This window comes from Callospermophilus lateralis, chromosome 11 (genome assembly GCF_048772815.1).
Source record: "Callospermophilus lateralis isolate mCalLat2 chromosome 11, mCalLat2.hap1, whole genome shotgun sequence".
Classification (NCBI taxonomy): Eukaryota; Metazoa; Chordata; class Mammalia; order Rodentia; family Sciuridae; genus Callospermophilus; species Callospermophilus lateralis.
In genome coordinates this window covers 15,015,598-15,032,092 of record NC_135315.1, presented here as the reverse complement: position 1 = coordinate 15,032,092, position 16,495 = coordinate 15,015,598, and the positions used below count along the sequence as shown (strand labels likewise).

At 37.2% G+C, this 16,495-nt stretch overlaps 1 protein-coding gene across 2 annotated transcripts in view; it reads left to right on the top strand.

The window, feature by feature from the left end:
• Map3k3 (mitogen-activated protein kinase kinase kinase 3) overlaps positions 1-16,495 on the top strand; it is a 69,447-nt gene that overhangs the window by 20,611 nt on the left and 32,341 nt on the right. For both annotated transcript variants that reach the window (XM_076869519.1, XM_076869518.1), the window contains 3 exons: positions 2,755-2,795; positions 7,768-7,867; positions 12,109-12,222. In XM_076869519.1, coding sequence (XP_076725634.1) covers positions 2,755-2,795; positions 7,768-7,867; positions 12,109-12,222 — 255 coding nt within the window. The remainder of the gene's footprint in view (positions 1-2,754; positions 2,796-7,767; positions 7,868-12,108; positions 12,223-16,495) is intronic.

Below are 16,495 nucleotides of genomic sequence, written 5' to 3'. Positions count from 1 at the left end.
CTATTTCAGCCTCCGGAGCCACTGGGATTCCAGGCATGTGCCACTGTGCCTGCCCACTAAAACAATTTTTTAAAAAAATAAGAAAATGCTCAATAAATGTTAAAAATTATTATGTTATTATTAATTGATAAAATGACTTATAGGTTATATTAAAAGAAAACATCAGGGCTGTATGTTTTGGGTTTTTTGTTGTTGTTGTTGTTGTTGTTGTTTGTTTGTTTGTTCTTATTTTTGTAGTACTAGGAACTGAACCCAGGGACACTCTCTCACTGAGCTACACCCACATCCCTTTAGTTTGAGACAGGATCTCACCAAATTGCTCAGGCTGGCCTCAGATTTGCAGTTTTTTTGCCTCAGCCTCCAGAGTTGCTAGGATTATGGACGTGTGCCACTGCACCTAGCTCAGGGCTATATTTGAAGAGTTATCACATTACAGGCCTTGTCCCTCAAGGGAGTCTTGCTGTCTACTTTTTAGTACGTGTACTTTCCAGGAATACTGAGTTATTTGAGCCTCACTTTCCTTGTGTTTAAAATAATGGACTAGAGGATGGTATTCGTACATTCTAATTTAGTGATATAGTCTGGGTATTCTTTGGGAGGTTCATAAGACTATTTCAGGGTCAAAACTTTTTATAATGCTAGATGTTACTTGCTCTTTTCACCCTCATTCTCTTAAGAATATACAATGCAGTTTCCAGAGTAGCCATATATGTCTTTGCAACAGAGTGAAAACAAAAACAAACATGAGAATCCAGCTGTCTTAGGTAAGGCGTTAAAGAGATTTGCATTTTCTCAGTATATTTTTTGGAAAATACTATTTTTTAAGTAAAAATCTATATTAAGTATTAATATAAATATTATATTTAACAAAAAGTCTATATTTTTTATTTTAATTGCTGTGTGTATATGTGTGTGTGTGTGTGTGTGTGTGTGTGTGTGTGTGTGTATGTGTATTTGTATGGGTGTGGTACTGGGACTTAAACCCAGAGCCTCACACATGCCAGGCAAGCATTTTACCACTGAGCTACACCCCGAGTCTTAATTGCTATTTTTAAATGAATAAAAGAAATAAGATTAGGGCTGGGAATATGGCTCAGTTGGTTGAGTGTTTGCCTTGCATGCACTAGGCCCTGGGTTCTAATCCCCAGCACTGCAAAAAAAAAAAAAAAAAAAAAAAAATGTAAATTTTCTGAGCTTCTAATATGGTAAATGTCAATGGATATAATCCACAGAAACAAAAGTACTTTGGGATCCTCAATAATTTTTAGGTGTAAATTAGAACCACTGTTTCAGTTGACCTAAAGCATTCTAGCCCCTAAAGGGAGAAAGGAGTTCTTTGTGTACTCTCCTACCTTTCAAGCCCGCTCCCTTTCCTGTCATCTTTGATTACTAAGTATTCTTCATCTTTTTAAATTTATTTTTATGGGTGCATTATAATTACACATAATATTGGGATTTATTGTTGCATATTCATACATGCACATGATGTGTGTCTTCTTTAGATACTCTGAAGTCCTATTTTTCCCTCCCAAGCCACAATCTATTAATTTGTCTTGTCCATATAATTTTTATTCATTGAGCTTGAATTCTTTCTCTCCTTCATTTGTTATTTGATGGTTTCCTGATGATCATACTTTCCTTTTCTTTCATTTTTTTCCTTCTGTAATATCTTCTCCCCGGCCCCCTTTTTTTTAGTTGTAGATGGACACAATACCTTTACTTTATTTATTCACGTATGGTGCTAAGGATCAAACCTAATGACTTACATGTGCTAGGCAAGCACTCTACCACTGAGACCCAGACCCAGCCCCACCTTTTCTGTCATTTTTAAAAAGCCTTCTGCACTATCTCTTTCTTGATTTATTCTTTAACATTTTCACACTTATACTTTCCCCTATTTCTGACATTTACACTCAGTTCTGTTCTTCAATCCACTCATCCATTTAGCAAATATTATTAAGCACAAATATTATATGCCACTCCCTTTGTTGGGCACTGGGGATTCAGAAACAAGATAAATGTGATCCTTGCTCTCCTGGAGTTCGCATGCTATCCAGCATAGTTACTTCAGATAGATCTGGGGACAGTTTCTAGGGTAATTTGTATAGGGTCTTACTTTACTCCCACTAGGTTAGCCTTGGTAGAATCATGTGAAATCCATGATAGTAGTAACAATAGCAGCAGCAGATACAAAAACCATTTGTCACATGTCTATTACTTGTCAGTTATTTTACTAACATTATCTCATCTAATTCTCATAGCAACTCTGCAAACTGTGTTTAGCCCTATTCTACAGATAGAAAAACTAAAACTCACAGAGGATAAGTAACTTACCTAAGGTCTATATCTAGAAAGATCGGCATCTAGATTTCTTTTTCTATTTAGTTGCATCAGCCAAGCAGTAAAGGTATCTTGGTCAGGAGGTGATTTGGTAGGAGAAATTCCAGAGCCACTTGTAGAAATAGTGTATGAACCTAGAAAGTTGCTGTTTCAGAGCATGGCAGTTAAGCTGGAACAGCTACCTAGGAATTTTATCCCAAGAGCTTTGTTGTCCCTGAGGTTAGTACTAGAAGTTGTAACTCATTGGAAAGGAATGCCTTTCTGGGTAGAGAAATTGGACCAGGAGCCATCAGGTGTTTGCTTAATGGTGATGTTTGCTTAATGTTGCCAAGGACTGCCCAAGACTTACCTGGGAATGGCTAGAGGAACACAAGTCAGAGACTGCTCTAACTTATCTATCATTCCTTTTGACAGAGTGATGTCAGAATCAAATTTGAGCACAACGGGGAGAGACGGTAAGTTGCCTTCCGATTGATGGTTGTGTTCATGTATATGTAAGCTATCAGTATTGACTTTGGGAAGCATGTTCCCTGTGGGGCCACTGGCTGGAGCATAGGGTTGATTGGGCATAAAGGGGAAAGTTTCACCTACCAATTGAACTTTGTTTCTGATCTTAGAATTGGAATCCATTTCAATTGCTGATGTTCTGTTATATTCTGTTATTGTGAGGTCTGCCATTTTACTAGGGGAGGAAATGAGAATTCTGTTTCTACTCCAAGTCATGGCTTCCAGACAACTGGAATTCCAGACAACTGCCACCTGTGAGCATTAGAGGGAGGTCAGGATGGTCCTGTGACATGATGCCATCCCTATCTTCTGTAGAATTGCCCTGGCTTTGTCTATATTGAGGCCATTGAAAGTTGGGTGAATTGAAAGTTTCTTCATGATGTGTCTTTAGGTCATGGGAAGCTATACTAAGTCCATCAGTTTTAAAAGATTTCAGATCCTTTAAGGGCATAGAAAGAGGGAAGGCTTTCTGTTTTTGTTTTTTTAAGTCTATTCTGAATCTTACCTCATTGGTGAAAATAATGTTACTCAACTCTTCTGTCTTCTCCATTGTCAATATTTTAGTAGTAGTTGTTGTTGTCATTATTGTTATTATTTTGTGGGAAGCCAAGGTAGAAGCTCTCAGTGGAGAAAAAAATGTGACTCCACTTACTTTCTCAGGTTATTTAAGGAAAAACATTTAAAAAACATACAGAACTCGTTTTGAGCAATATTTGGAACCCTGTTATGTGTATGCATATGGTCCATGTGTACCTAAGTGTGTCTAAGTGTGCCTTTCAGTATTTATTTCCCACTCTTTCCCATTGCTATTCCTCTTTTTCCCCTTGTTTGAGCATCTGAAGAGGTGAAGAGCATGCCAATGAGAAGATCTTCCTACTTTAAGAGGACCTTAGTACCTCCACACATCCTTCATTCTGGGAGTTGTCTGTACCTTGCTGGTACCTTTCAACCCAATTTGACACTAAGTCCAGAGGAGATTGTTGGCTGCAGTTCTCCCTTAATAAGATCCAATCACAAGACTGCAAGGTTGGCGGAGACTACCTGATAGAAACCTCCTAGAAAGTGTGGCCTATGGAGCCAGAGTCCTGTTCTCCCACGTGGATTTCAGGCCTGGAGGAAGGAAGGTCTTCTGAGATCTGTCCCCAGCTGCTCATTCTGCATTCTTCCAAAAACAAGGAAGTTAAATTGCCACTTCATAGTTGCTGCTTTTCACACTTTCTGACCTGACTGGGTTTTGGAGGGATGGCCAAATTTGGTATAGCAGAGAATTTTCAGAAGTAGATATGAAATCAAAAGCTCAATTGTGTTGGAGCCTAATTATGCAGTTATGCTCTTCTGAATTCCCTGTTCCCAAAGTGGTGTGCAGTTACAGTGAATGGACGTACACTGAGAAAGTGTGTGTGTTTGGTTTCAAAGAAGCTGCCAAATTGAAACCACAAATATTTAAGGTGGTCAGGAAGGAATGGCCTTCTGAAGCCCCAAGTGGCAGAATGTTGGTATCAAGGTTTTGAAAACTGTATTCTCTTTTTATTGAGCTGACATTTCCCTGTTTGTGTACTATATGTAGAATCGAAGACTTTATAAAGAGCACGGGGAAGCCAAGTTCAAGCCACTCTTTGCCAGACAGCTCTAGTCGCATATATTTCATGTCAATTTTGTAGAGAAAGTTGTGGGTTTCTTTACTTTTTACAAGGAATATGGTAGGATCTTTCTAAATATAGGCCCTTACAGAATTAGAATTTACAGAAAAGAGGAAAAAAGTAGCAACTTTTCCCATTCATTCCTGTCAGGTATCCAGGTTGGTCATTGCACTTTCCCTTTGTTTTAGAAGGGTGGGGACCAGACTCCTGACCCTCCTCCCTCTTTGCCCCAGAGGCAGAAAAGGAGGAGTCTTTCCCTTTGAAAACCTCAATGGCAGATAACTTGGGGTTTGTTGGGATATAGATTCCTGGTTGAAGCACAGGCCTAAAAATGCCTACTAGTGCATGCCATGGCAGCAGCTTGGGCCCTACCAAATCTTAAAAAGTTCTGGTTTCTGATCTTGACCAGACTGTGGGCAGCTTTTAAGGGTTTTTAATTGCTCATTGCCAGACCAGGATTAGGAAGATTTAATCTCTGATCCTTTTCTAGTACTGTGCTATGGATATCTAGGTGGACTTCTGGCATTTTTATTCAGAAAGGCTAGCCCCTTTTGACTTATTGCTGAGACCCTGATGAGATGAATACAATTTGATATTAGAAATGACAAGAAAACCATTCTTTCCAAAGGCTACATAAAACTCCTCTATCTAAGATAACATATCTAGCTAGCATCTAGATAGTACCTAACACTGCTTGGGACAGTTGATTGGGGGGAGGTACGAATGGATTTTTCCCAGTGAAGACAAATGAATATAGTTGGCAATATAACTTCCAAAAGAAAAATTACGGGGAAAGTATCTTCCTAAAGGGTAGGTTATGGTGTATAGTAATATCCTGTCAGAGTAGTCCAGTAGAACTTTCTCTATAATGGAAATGTTCGGTATCTGTGCTGTCCAGTATACTGGCCACTAGACATGTGTGGCTAGTGAGACTGACAAACCAATTTTAATTTTAATTCAAATACTTTAAATTTGAAGCTGGGTGCAGTGGCACATGCCTATAATCCCAGCAGCTCAGGAGACTGAGGTAGGAGAATTGTAAGTTTAAAGCCAGCCTCAGCAACTTAGTGAGACCCTGTCTCAAAATAAAATATAAAATGGACTGGGGATGTGGTTCAGAAGTTAAGCACCTGGTACCCCCCTAATTAATTAATTAAAGTAGCCACACATGGCTAATGACTGACATATTGAATAACAATTCTAGATGAAGGTTTTTTGTACTGCTCCTTGGAGTCAGTATAGTACAGAGGAACATTTAAGAAATTTTATCTGGTCATATTTTATTAAACCCAATGGCTTAGATCCATCTTTCCTGTGGCTGATTGCTTCTTCCTCTGGTTATACCACTTCCCACTCTGGGTGAGCAGGGAAGATATGAAAGAGCCACATACTTCTTCCTGTCAGCATAGAGGATGGCAAAAAATGTAGAGTCTGTAACTGAGCCCTGCAGCTCTACCCCTAGTGTGATTCTTGTCCTGAATAAGTGTACTGAGAGATTTTACCAATTATATGGAATATCTTTTCATGTGTGCATTAGCCATTCATAACTCTTCTATCAATTCTTTTTCTATTTTTTGTCTTTTTGATTCTTTGTTAAGTATTTTCTCTAAGTTCAATATTTGTTGTGTTTTTTTTTTAACAAAAAACAAAAAATTTTTGGTTTATTTTGCCATTGCAAGTAAGTTTTTGTCTTCAAGTCTGCCTTCTTCCTTGTTTTCTATATTTTATGTTACACTTAGGAAGACCTTCCCCACTCTTAAGAATTTTATTTATTTATTTATTTTTAGTTGTTGATAGACCTTTATTTATTTATATGCAGTGCTGTGAATTGAACCCAGTGCCTCACACATGCCAGGCAAGTGCGCTACTGCTGAGTCACAGCTCCACCCCCTAAGAATTTTTTTTTGAGATGGGGTTTCACCATATTGCTTAGGCTGGTCTTGAACTGTTGGACCTAAGTTATCTATGACCCTCCTGCCTCAGCTTCCTGAATACCTGGAACTACAGATGTGTGTTGCTGCACCTGGCCAAGATTTTACTTTTTAGTCCAATATTTTCAGGTGTGGGAGAGGTGGGGGAAAGAGAAATTAATTCCGATGTTCTCTTCTGTTTAATTTTTCTCTTTGCCTATTTCAGTTAGTTTAGAACCTTGTTGGGTTGGACCTATTGGATATCAAAAATGATTGACTGATAGCAGCCCTGTATAATTTATCCTAATATATTGATTAAAACATTTTACCCTGAAAATATCAAACATACACAAAAGTTGATAGACTATTATACTGAACCCCCATGGTCCTGTCATCCAGTTATAACGTTACCAATATTTTGCCAATATCATTTCATCTCTTCTACTTTTTAATTTTGCTGGAGTATTTAATAACAAACCATATTTTAATACTTCTTTACTGAAGTTTTTACTCTATTTTATGTTTATAGAACTTGTTGTTTGTACTGACCTAATGAATCTCCCTAGAAAAGCTTCAGTATCAACACTACTTTCATGCCCAGATAGGACACTGGTTAAGACACTGGCATATCAAAAACTTAAGGGAATTTTCATAATTCCATGGTAGGAAATCCTAATTCTGAAAGTAGTCAGTATTGAGATTTCTGTGCCATCTCAAAAATGAACAATGGAAAAGATCTTTCACTTCTTAAGAGTTGAGTCCCTTAGGATTTAAGATCATGTTTTCAGACCTGGTGGTTTGATCTCTGAGTGTTTTTTTTGAGAGAGAGAGGGGAGAGAGAGAGAGAGAGAGAGAGAGGGGAGAGAGAGAGAGAGAGAGAGAGAGAATTTTTTAATATTTATTTTTAAGTTTTCGGTGGGCACAACATCTTTATTTTATGCAGTGCTGAAGATCGAACCCAGCACCCCGCGCATGCCAGGCAAGTGCGTTACTGCTTGAGCCACATCCCCAGCCCTGATCTCTGAGTTTTTTTAGCTTATTTCCTAACAAGAGTATTTAGAACATAGTTCTTAAGCCCAGTGGCCTGCTGTGATGCTGTCATTGGGAGAAAGGTGCAAGCTAAAGTAGTAGAAGGAAAGGCTGAAATTGAGCAAAGGTTGCAAGAGCTATTGTCAGATTTGAGAGATGTTTAGGTGAAGGGTGAAAAGGGAAAGATAAATAAGAAAATAAAAGGAAACAATAGAAAAAAAGCAAACTTAGTGAAAGAAAAAAGAGAATCCTATGTTGAGAAGAAAGGGAAAATATGTTCAGGTCATTCTAAAACCTACATTGTAAATATATAGTTAATCAACCTGCCTGTTCCTTTTCAGAATTATAGCATTCAGCCGGCCTGTGAGGTATGAAGATGTGGAGCACAAGGTGACAACAGTATTTGGCCAACCTCTTGATCTACATTACATGAACAATGAGGTAAGAAGGATGAACCGTACAGGGACAGGAGAAATAGCTGCTTAAAGAAATAAAAAAAAAAAAAAAAAAAAAAAAAAGGAAGAGATGCCTACTTTTCTTTCTTTCTTTCTTTCTTTTTTAAGAGAGAGAGAATTTTTTTAATATTTATTTTTCAATTTTCGGTGGACACAACATCTTTGTTTGTATGTGGTGCTGAGGATCAAACCCAGGCCGCACACGTGCCAGCCCCCCTACTTTTATTTCTTACTGCTTAACTGAGCATTTTTTACATTTTTTAGTTTGTTCCTCTAATATCATCTGCAGGTTTTCATTTTCTGGAGCCCCTTTTCTTAATTCTAATAACTCTGGGATTTCTGTTTTTTTTTTTTTACTACATGAGAGATAACATAGTTATTTCCATTCCCTCTACTCATTCAGTGTAGGTAGATCTAATATTTCATGGTGGAACCAGGTATGATACCAGGGCCAGAACTTATTCTGTGTCCTTTACATTTTATAGGTGTATCTTTCTTTTCAGCACAGACTTATCAAAAAATAGAGTATTAACTGAGCACAGTGACACACATCTATAATTCCAATGATGGGAAGCTGAGACAGGAGGATCACAAGTTCAAAACCAGCCTCAGCAACTAAGACCTTTTCTCAGAATAAAAGGGCTAGGAATGTAGCTTGGAAGTTAAGTGTCCCTGGGTTCAATATCCAGTATCCAAAAATAAAAGAATTCCAGATGTAGAGTTGGGGATGTCGCACAGTGGAAGAATGCTTGTGTAGCATGTGCAAGGCACTGAATTCAATTTCTAGTACTGGGGAAAAAAAAAAAAGTCCCTAAAAAAAAAAATACCACATGTTCCTAAATGTCCCTAAATCTATTTTGAAACTCTTTCGCCAATTAACAACTGTTTAGAATATTGAGCATTCCCTATTTTAAATGTTTGTATAGATATTAATTTAAAGCCAAATCTAGATAATTATTTTAGATCATGCATCTAAACTATTTTTTGCTGTCCATACTTTATTAATGTCAATGATCAGGAGTTGACCAATTTATATTTTGTTAATTTAAAATTCCTTGTTTTGGTTGTACTATTGGCCTACATTGGCAAGCCCCTATGTAAAAGAGATGGAGTTAGAAAATGGGTCCATCTGGCTATAAGCCTGTGCTTATTCCATTTCAACACAGCTTTAATGCTGTATTCAGGGTAGAAACCTGAGTTACCAGAGTTGAGATTTATTATAAGCAAGTGAGGATTTTCTCTGGCAGTCTAAGGACCACCAGCAGTGGGTATATATTACATAAGACAATAAATAAAGAAATCTTTTTTGTTCTTCAAAAAAAAAATAATAATAAAATTCATTTTCTTCCTTTTGTTTTGCTCCTAAACTCTACCCTGTCAGGATTTGAGAATCCCAAGTGAAAAACTCATTGAGGTTTTATTTAATTTATATATATAAGGGGCTGGGGTTGTGGCTCAGCGGTAGAGCTCTCGCCTAGCACGGGCAGAGCCCTGGGTTCGATCCCTGGCACCCCAAATAAAAATAAATAAATAAAATCAAGGTATTGTGTCCAACTACAACTAAAAAATAAATATTAAAAAAATTTATATATACATCATATATATTATATATATATCGCCCCCACCCTGTTACTGGGGCTTGAATCCAGGTATTCTTTCTTTCTTTTTTTTCTTTTTAATTTTTTAGTTGTAGATGGACACAATACCTTGATTTTATTTATTTATTTATTACCAGTGAGCTATACCCACAGCTCCTTAAAAAAAAACAAAAACTTTTTTTAGCTGTAGATGGACACATACCTTTATTTTATTTATTTATGTTTTGCTGATGATCGAACCTACTGCCTTGCATATACTAGGCAAGCGCTCTACCACTGAGCTACAACCCAGCCCATCTTTTTCTTAGTAGATTGAAGTTGTGTGTCATCATGGTTTAGATTTGCTTTATACTAATGACTACTGATGTTGAGCATCTTTTCGTGTGTGTTGGGCCATTTGTTTATCTTGGGACATATATCTGCTCAACTTCTTTGCCCATTTAAAAAAATTGATTGTTGTTTTATTGTTGAATTTTAAGAGTTCTTTGTGTATTCTGTGTACCAGACTCTTACGCATTGTAAAATTATAGCTGTTTTGAAAGTTAACACCTATTCCAATGATCTCTTTATACTGTCTGCAAACAGTTCTTATTTATTCTTATTTTGACTATCCCCCAGGAAGGAATTATTTTGCAGTATGATAGATTTGCAAAACATTCTTCCATTCTATGAGTAGTTTTGAAATTTTTATTTAAATACTATTCTTGCAGTTGAGTACACCTATAATCCCAGCTACTCTGGAATCTGGGGCAGGAAGATCACAAGTTCAAGGACAGCTTGCCAATTTTGTGAGACCCTGTCTCAAAATAAAAATAGAAAAGGGCTGGGGATGCTCAGTACACTCACATACACTGTTCTTATTATTTGTTTTTCCCAGTTTAGGATTTGGGGTTCTGTCATCTATCTGTATTTTAAATTGGAAAATGAATAAATTAAATGGACTTTGCTTGATTTTGTTTTTACGACACATGTGTAAGATCTGGCATTTGCTAGTCCTGGGCAAAGCATATTTTTGCATCTAAGTATTCAGTGCCCTCTGCATTTAACAGAGAGTGAGACTTATCTGTATCCTTAAAACCTTCTCTTTAATACTTCAATGGAATGAAAAGAGAATAGGTAGTTTTCAGGTTCTAGTCACTGAATTTGCCTTTAAACATTAAGATATTAAACATTCAGATTAAATTTGTGCTCTTATTTTTTAAATTTTTTTTAGTTGCAGTCAGACACAATACCTTTATTTTATTTATTTCTGTGTGGTGCTGAGGATCAAACTCAGCACCTCTCACATGCTAGATGAGCGCTCTATCACTGAGCAACAACCTCAGCTCTTGTGCTCTTATTTTAATGAATTTTCATTCTCTTCCATTTCCCCCATCCTCCTTATACCTTTCTCTTCCTGCTTGTTCTGTTTTTGTCAGCACAATGGGAGATAGGGTGGGACATGACTCAACTGCTTACTTTGGGTAAAAATATGGGAACTTTAACTGTTTAGGATTTGATGCTTTGGAATCAAGGGTATTTTTAGAGAGGACGCTCTTCTCAGAAAATATCTCAAAAAAAGTACTGAGTCTGAGCATGGTGGCACACGCCTGTAATTCCAGCGGCTTGGGAGGCTGAGGCAGGAGGATTGCAAGTTCAAAGCCAGCCTCAGCCACTTAGCAAGGCCCTAAACAGCTTAGTGAGACTAATCTCTAAATAAAATATGAAAAAATGAACTGGGGATGTGGCTCAGTGGTTAAGTGCCACTGGGTTCAATCCCCAATACCAAAAAAAAAAAAAAAAAAAAAGAAAAAGAAAAAGTATTGAGATGTGCTACAGCATGGATGAACTTAGAAACAAAACATTAAGCTAAGTGAAAGAAGATAGATGTAAATGATTGAAAATCTTTGAGTTGAATATGTATAAATTGCATGATTCCATTTAAATTAAATGTCCAGAAAATCTATAGACACACAAAGTAGATTAGTAGCTGCCTGGGGCTGGAGGTGGGAATGGGGAGTGACTGTAAATGGGTACAAGAAATATTTTGGTGTGATGGCAATCTTTTAAAATTTAATTGTGGCCTAGGGTTGTGGCTCAATGGTAGAGCACTTGCCTAGCATGTGTGAGGCACTGGGTTTGATTCTCAGCACCACATATAAAAAAATAGACAAATAAAGGTCTATCAATAACAAATAAAAATATATAAATAAAAAAATTTAATTGTGGTATCAGTTGTGGTGGTGCATACCTGTAATCCCAGCAACCGGGGAGGTTAAGGCAGGAGAATTGCAAGTTCAAAGCCAGTCTTAGCAATTTTGTGACACCCTGTCTCAAAATAAAAAATAAAAAGGCCTGGGTATGCATCTGTCAATGGTAAAGTGCCCCTAGGTTCTATCCCTAGAACCCCTACTCTGGGGGAAAAAAATAATTATGGTAATGGTTGCACAACTCTGAAAAGTTACTAAAAAATATTGAATTGTATACTTGAAGGAAAAAAAATACGATTTCATGTAGATCTTTTAAGACCCATAGTATCCAATGAGATTGTTTTTTTCTGCAAATTTAGTTTTAATTTTTATGTTTGCAAATTAAACATTGAAATAGAGTTGTATTTTATGATTTAATTTTTCTGTGTCCCGTGTCACAGCTCTCCATCCTGCTGAAAAACCAAGATGATCTTGATAAAGCAATTGACATTTTGGATAGAAGCTCAAGTATGAAAAGCCTTAGGATATTGTTGCTGTCCCAGGACAGAAACCATGTAAGTAGCCTGTGTTATGGGCCAGCAACTGAAGACAAAGCTTGCATTCCTTTAGGCTTACCTTGTTGCTTGACAGAATCTTGTATTCCATGGCCTCTGCCAAAGTTTGGGCATAAGCACAGGCCAGGCCACTATTGTTGGTGGTCAGCAAACCTTCTGTGTTTGATTTCATAGAGAGCCAGATTCAGTTTCAAATTTACAACTAATGGTAATTTAGCTAATAGGGTGGGAGGAAGGAAAACACTTTATGATAAAGGAGAAAATTCTTTTCTCTATATTTGTTTTCAATTAGATTTGCCCCCACCACAAGAGAGTTGATTAGTGTAGAGGTGATGTTTAGTAAAGGCTCTCAAGGACTTGAGACTATCACATCTTGTGAGTCCAACTCCCACAGCTTAGCAGTCTGGCCTCTCCCTTGAGACACATGTAGGAAACAAATTTTCCATCTGTGCAATAAAAAAAAAAGGCCATGGGCTGGAGGGCTTCTTGTAACTTGCCAGCTGTTGCCCTACCAAGTCGCAGGCAATCTATAGGGACTGTCAGAAATGGGGAATTACACCATACACTTTTTTTCTGCTGAATTGTCTGAGAGCCTACATTTCATGAGAACACTTGCAGTTAGAATTTGTCTTCTTCACTAATTCCTCTGCCAGATTTCTTCAAATGTGTGTTCCTGAAAGTTTCTTGACTCTCTTTCCTTTCCTTACACTTGAAGATATGCAACTGTGGACAACTGACACGGCTGCATGAGAACTATGAATGTACTATAGCAGGGTGGAGTTTAGGTGGAATGGTACTCATGACCATCTACTTTCTGAAGAGACTTGTGTAATAGGATGTCTTATTGATTAGGAGGAGACCCAAGAGAATGGGTATGTCCCTGTGCATAAGGAGAGTTCTTTTTGATCCCCAATGTATCTTTTTTTTCTGAATATGTTTTGGGAAAGTATCATTTCATGTTATTATATTTCATTTCTCTGTTCAAGTTACCTCCTCCATATAGCCCTTCTTTATTGCCTATCATATAAAATCTGAATTTAGTCTAACATCCAGGGTTTAACACTGAATGTCTCTGCTTTTATCTCCCCAGTCTTATCTACCTACATTCTTCATCATACTACAGAGCCCACCATTCTTCCTTTCACCTCTTTGCCAGTTCATTGCTATCATCTTTTATTTTAGGATCCACTTTGATTTACCTGCTATCTTGTAGTCAGCATTTCTGACTGAGGCCATTTTGATTATTCTTAATTCCTTTAGTCATTGGATATAATTTGTACACTGGTCTGAAGGTTGTTCAGTTGTTGCCATCTAGTTGTTGCACAGTTGTAAGTTTTGCCCTACAAGATTATAACTCCCCAAGAACAGGAACTATATCATTGTTTTGGAGCCCTTCCCCACCTATTCACTAAATAAAATGTTAGTGCTTCTTGAATTGGTTAGCAAGAGTTAAGCAGAGATCATTTTTAGCAAAATCCTTCCTTACAAAAGAAACTAGAATTGAAGTGTTGTTGAATGATTGTTTGACTGAGGGCTAGCACTCCTGATTGTGATCCTCTGATCTCCTAATAAGAAGTCATAAAAACTGGTTCTTTACATCAGCATTCCTGTCACTAAGAGGGTGCACATGGTTTCAGACATTGCCACAACACTCAGAGGTGTTTGAAAGATTTAGTCCAAGTGACTTGGGAACTGAAGCAGGAAGATTGCAAGTTTGAGGCCAGCCTGGTTTATTTAGCAAGAACTTGTTTTAAAATTAAAAGGACTGGAGTTGTAGCCTGGTGGTAGAGTGTCCCTGGGTTCAAGCCCCAGTACGGTTAAAATGACAACAATAACAACAAAAATTAGTTATTTAATTAAATCATGGTATATCTATTAAAGAGAAGTATGTATGCTTATAAATTACAATTATGAAATTATATATTAGCATAGAAAAATGTTTGTGATTTAAGTGAAAAAATAAGTTAGAAAATTGAATGACTACCATGAAAACATTAACATAAATATATATACATATGGCCAAAACCTGAAGAGGCATATCAAAAATAAATAAAAATAATAAATGTGTTATGGTGATTTTAAACTTTATAAAACTTATATTGAATTTATTTTTAAAATTTTTTTTTAGTTCTAGATGAACACAATACCTTTATTTATCTATTTTTTATGTGGTGCTGAGGATGGAACCCAGTGCCTCACACATGTTAGGCAAGTGCTATACCAGTGAGCTACAATCCCAGCCCCTATATTGAATTTATTATGATTTCTGAAAACAAGGTCCTTAGAAAAAGAGGCATCGATGTGGCATTTGTCTTTTTTTTTTTTTTGTTACTGGGTATTGCACCCAGTAGCACTTTACCACTGAGCTATACTCCTAGCCCTTTTTATTTTTTTAGTTTGAGATAGATCTTAAAATTACTGTAGTCCTTGGAAAATCTTGCCTGTGCCTCTCTATAGCTGGATATCATTAGTAGTCAGAAAGTATGATGTTACCTACGAGGAAAGCTTGTAAGATAATGTATCATTTTATTCGCCACATCTCAGAAGATAACTGACTAGGAAAAGTTCTAGAGAAGACAGAAATTTCAAGGGGTTGGGATCACTTTTTTATGTGAAAAGTTAAAAAGCTTGAAACTCTTTGGTTAGAAAGACAGTCTAAGCATGAATATAATCTAAAACATCAAAGCGTTTAAGAATATAGATAATGAACACACAGATTTATTCACCTAGGCTCAATTTTGTTGAATGTGCCTGGAATACTGGCAGAACTTGTATAATAGTTGGTAAACATGGCTTTGTATTCTGAAATTATGTAATTTCAAAATGAATTTTTTTTTTTTTTTTTTGAGATAGGGTGTCGCTAAGTTGCTTAGAACCTTGCTAAGTTGCTGAGGCTGGCCTCAAACTTGTGATCCTCCTGCCTCAGCCTCATGAGCAGAACTAAACCATTAAAGCAGGATGCTGTGAATAAGATCCTGTGTGCCATTCCTTACCTTATATTTTCATGCACCAAACTAAAGCAACCTCTCTCCCTCCTGTTTTCCCTCTGTTTAGTTGAATCTACTTGTTCTTTTGTGTCTTATCTCCAAATCTTTTATTGAGATCATTCATTCGTCCACTTTTATGCTGATCTCCTATCTTCCATTCACTGTTCATCTAGTTTCTTAGTAACTTTTCATATTATTTGTGTCAGCCACAATATACTGCTTCCCATAGAGTTCTTCAGTGAAATTTTCATGGAATGATCAAATACCACCTTCTAGCTGCTGTGTTTAGAATGTTCTGTTAGTTACACATGTCACACCTGTGGCTCCTATCACTCTATGACAGTCCCCTATCATTTTTTTGGTATTGTCCCACCTTCCTCCTTTCTCTTTCCTATTTCTGAATCTTGTTCAAGTTTCTGTAATTCTTTGCAACAACTTCATTTTTGTTTACCATGTCATATTCCTTATTTCTTAAATCAAGGTTTTCAAAACTTGGCTGACTATTATAATCACCTGGAGACATTTAAAAATTATCAGTGCTTGAGCCCCATCCCTAGAGGTTCTTTTGTAGTTGGTCTGAGACATCGTAAATTCCACAGGCAATTCTAATGGGCAGCTAGAGGTGAGTAGCATTATCTGATACTGAAGCAAGCCTCAGCTTTTGTGTGGTCTGTGGACAGCAGCATCAGCATCACCTGGAAGGTCATTAGAAATATAGAGTCTGAGCCCTACCACAGACCTACCTACCCAAATCAGAATCTGCACTTTAATAAGGTTCCACGGTTTGTACATATATGTATTAGAGTATGACTATGAAACCTTCACCCAGTCCCTTCACCTGCTTTTCAGCCTGTTGCCAAATTTCAGCCTTTCCTTTCACAAATCTAAGCGTGGGCTGGCATGAACTTTCCTACCTCAACCTTTAAATTTTAAAACAGAAGGTTTAGTGTGGATGTTCTTTGGAACATTTCAAATTTATACTATAAAGATTCAGTGAAGTCTCACAATGTGTAAAGTCCTTCACCCAAGCAGGTGCACTGGGGATGCTCATCATGCAGCTCTTCTTTTTCTGACTGCAGAGCTATGGCCCTCCTTTGCCCTTTACAAACCTGCTTTCCCCTGTGTATGGATTTGATTGTTTTTACCTTTCACTGGGCAGAACTATTCCACTTCAGAGGCTTCAGCAAGAATATTCACTTCCCTTTAGTTTAGACTTCCCCTTAGAGTAAGATAATTTCTCAAGACAGCCCTACATGTGATAAAGTCTTGCATAGGGAGACTATAGA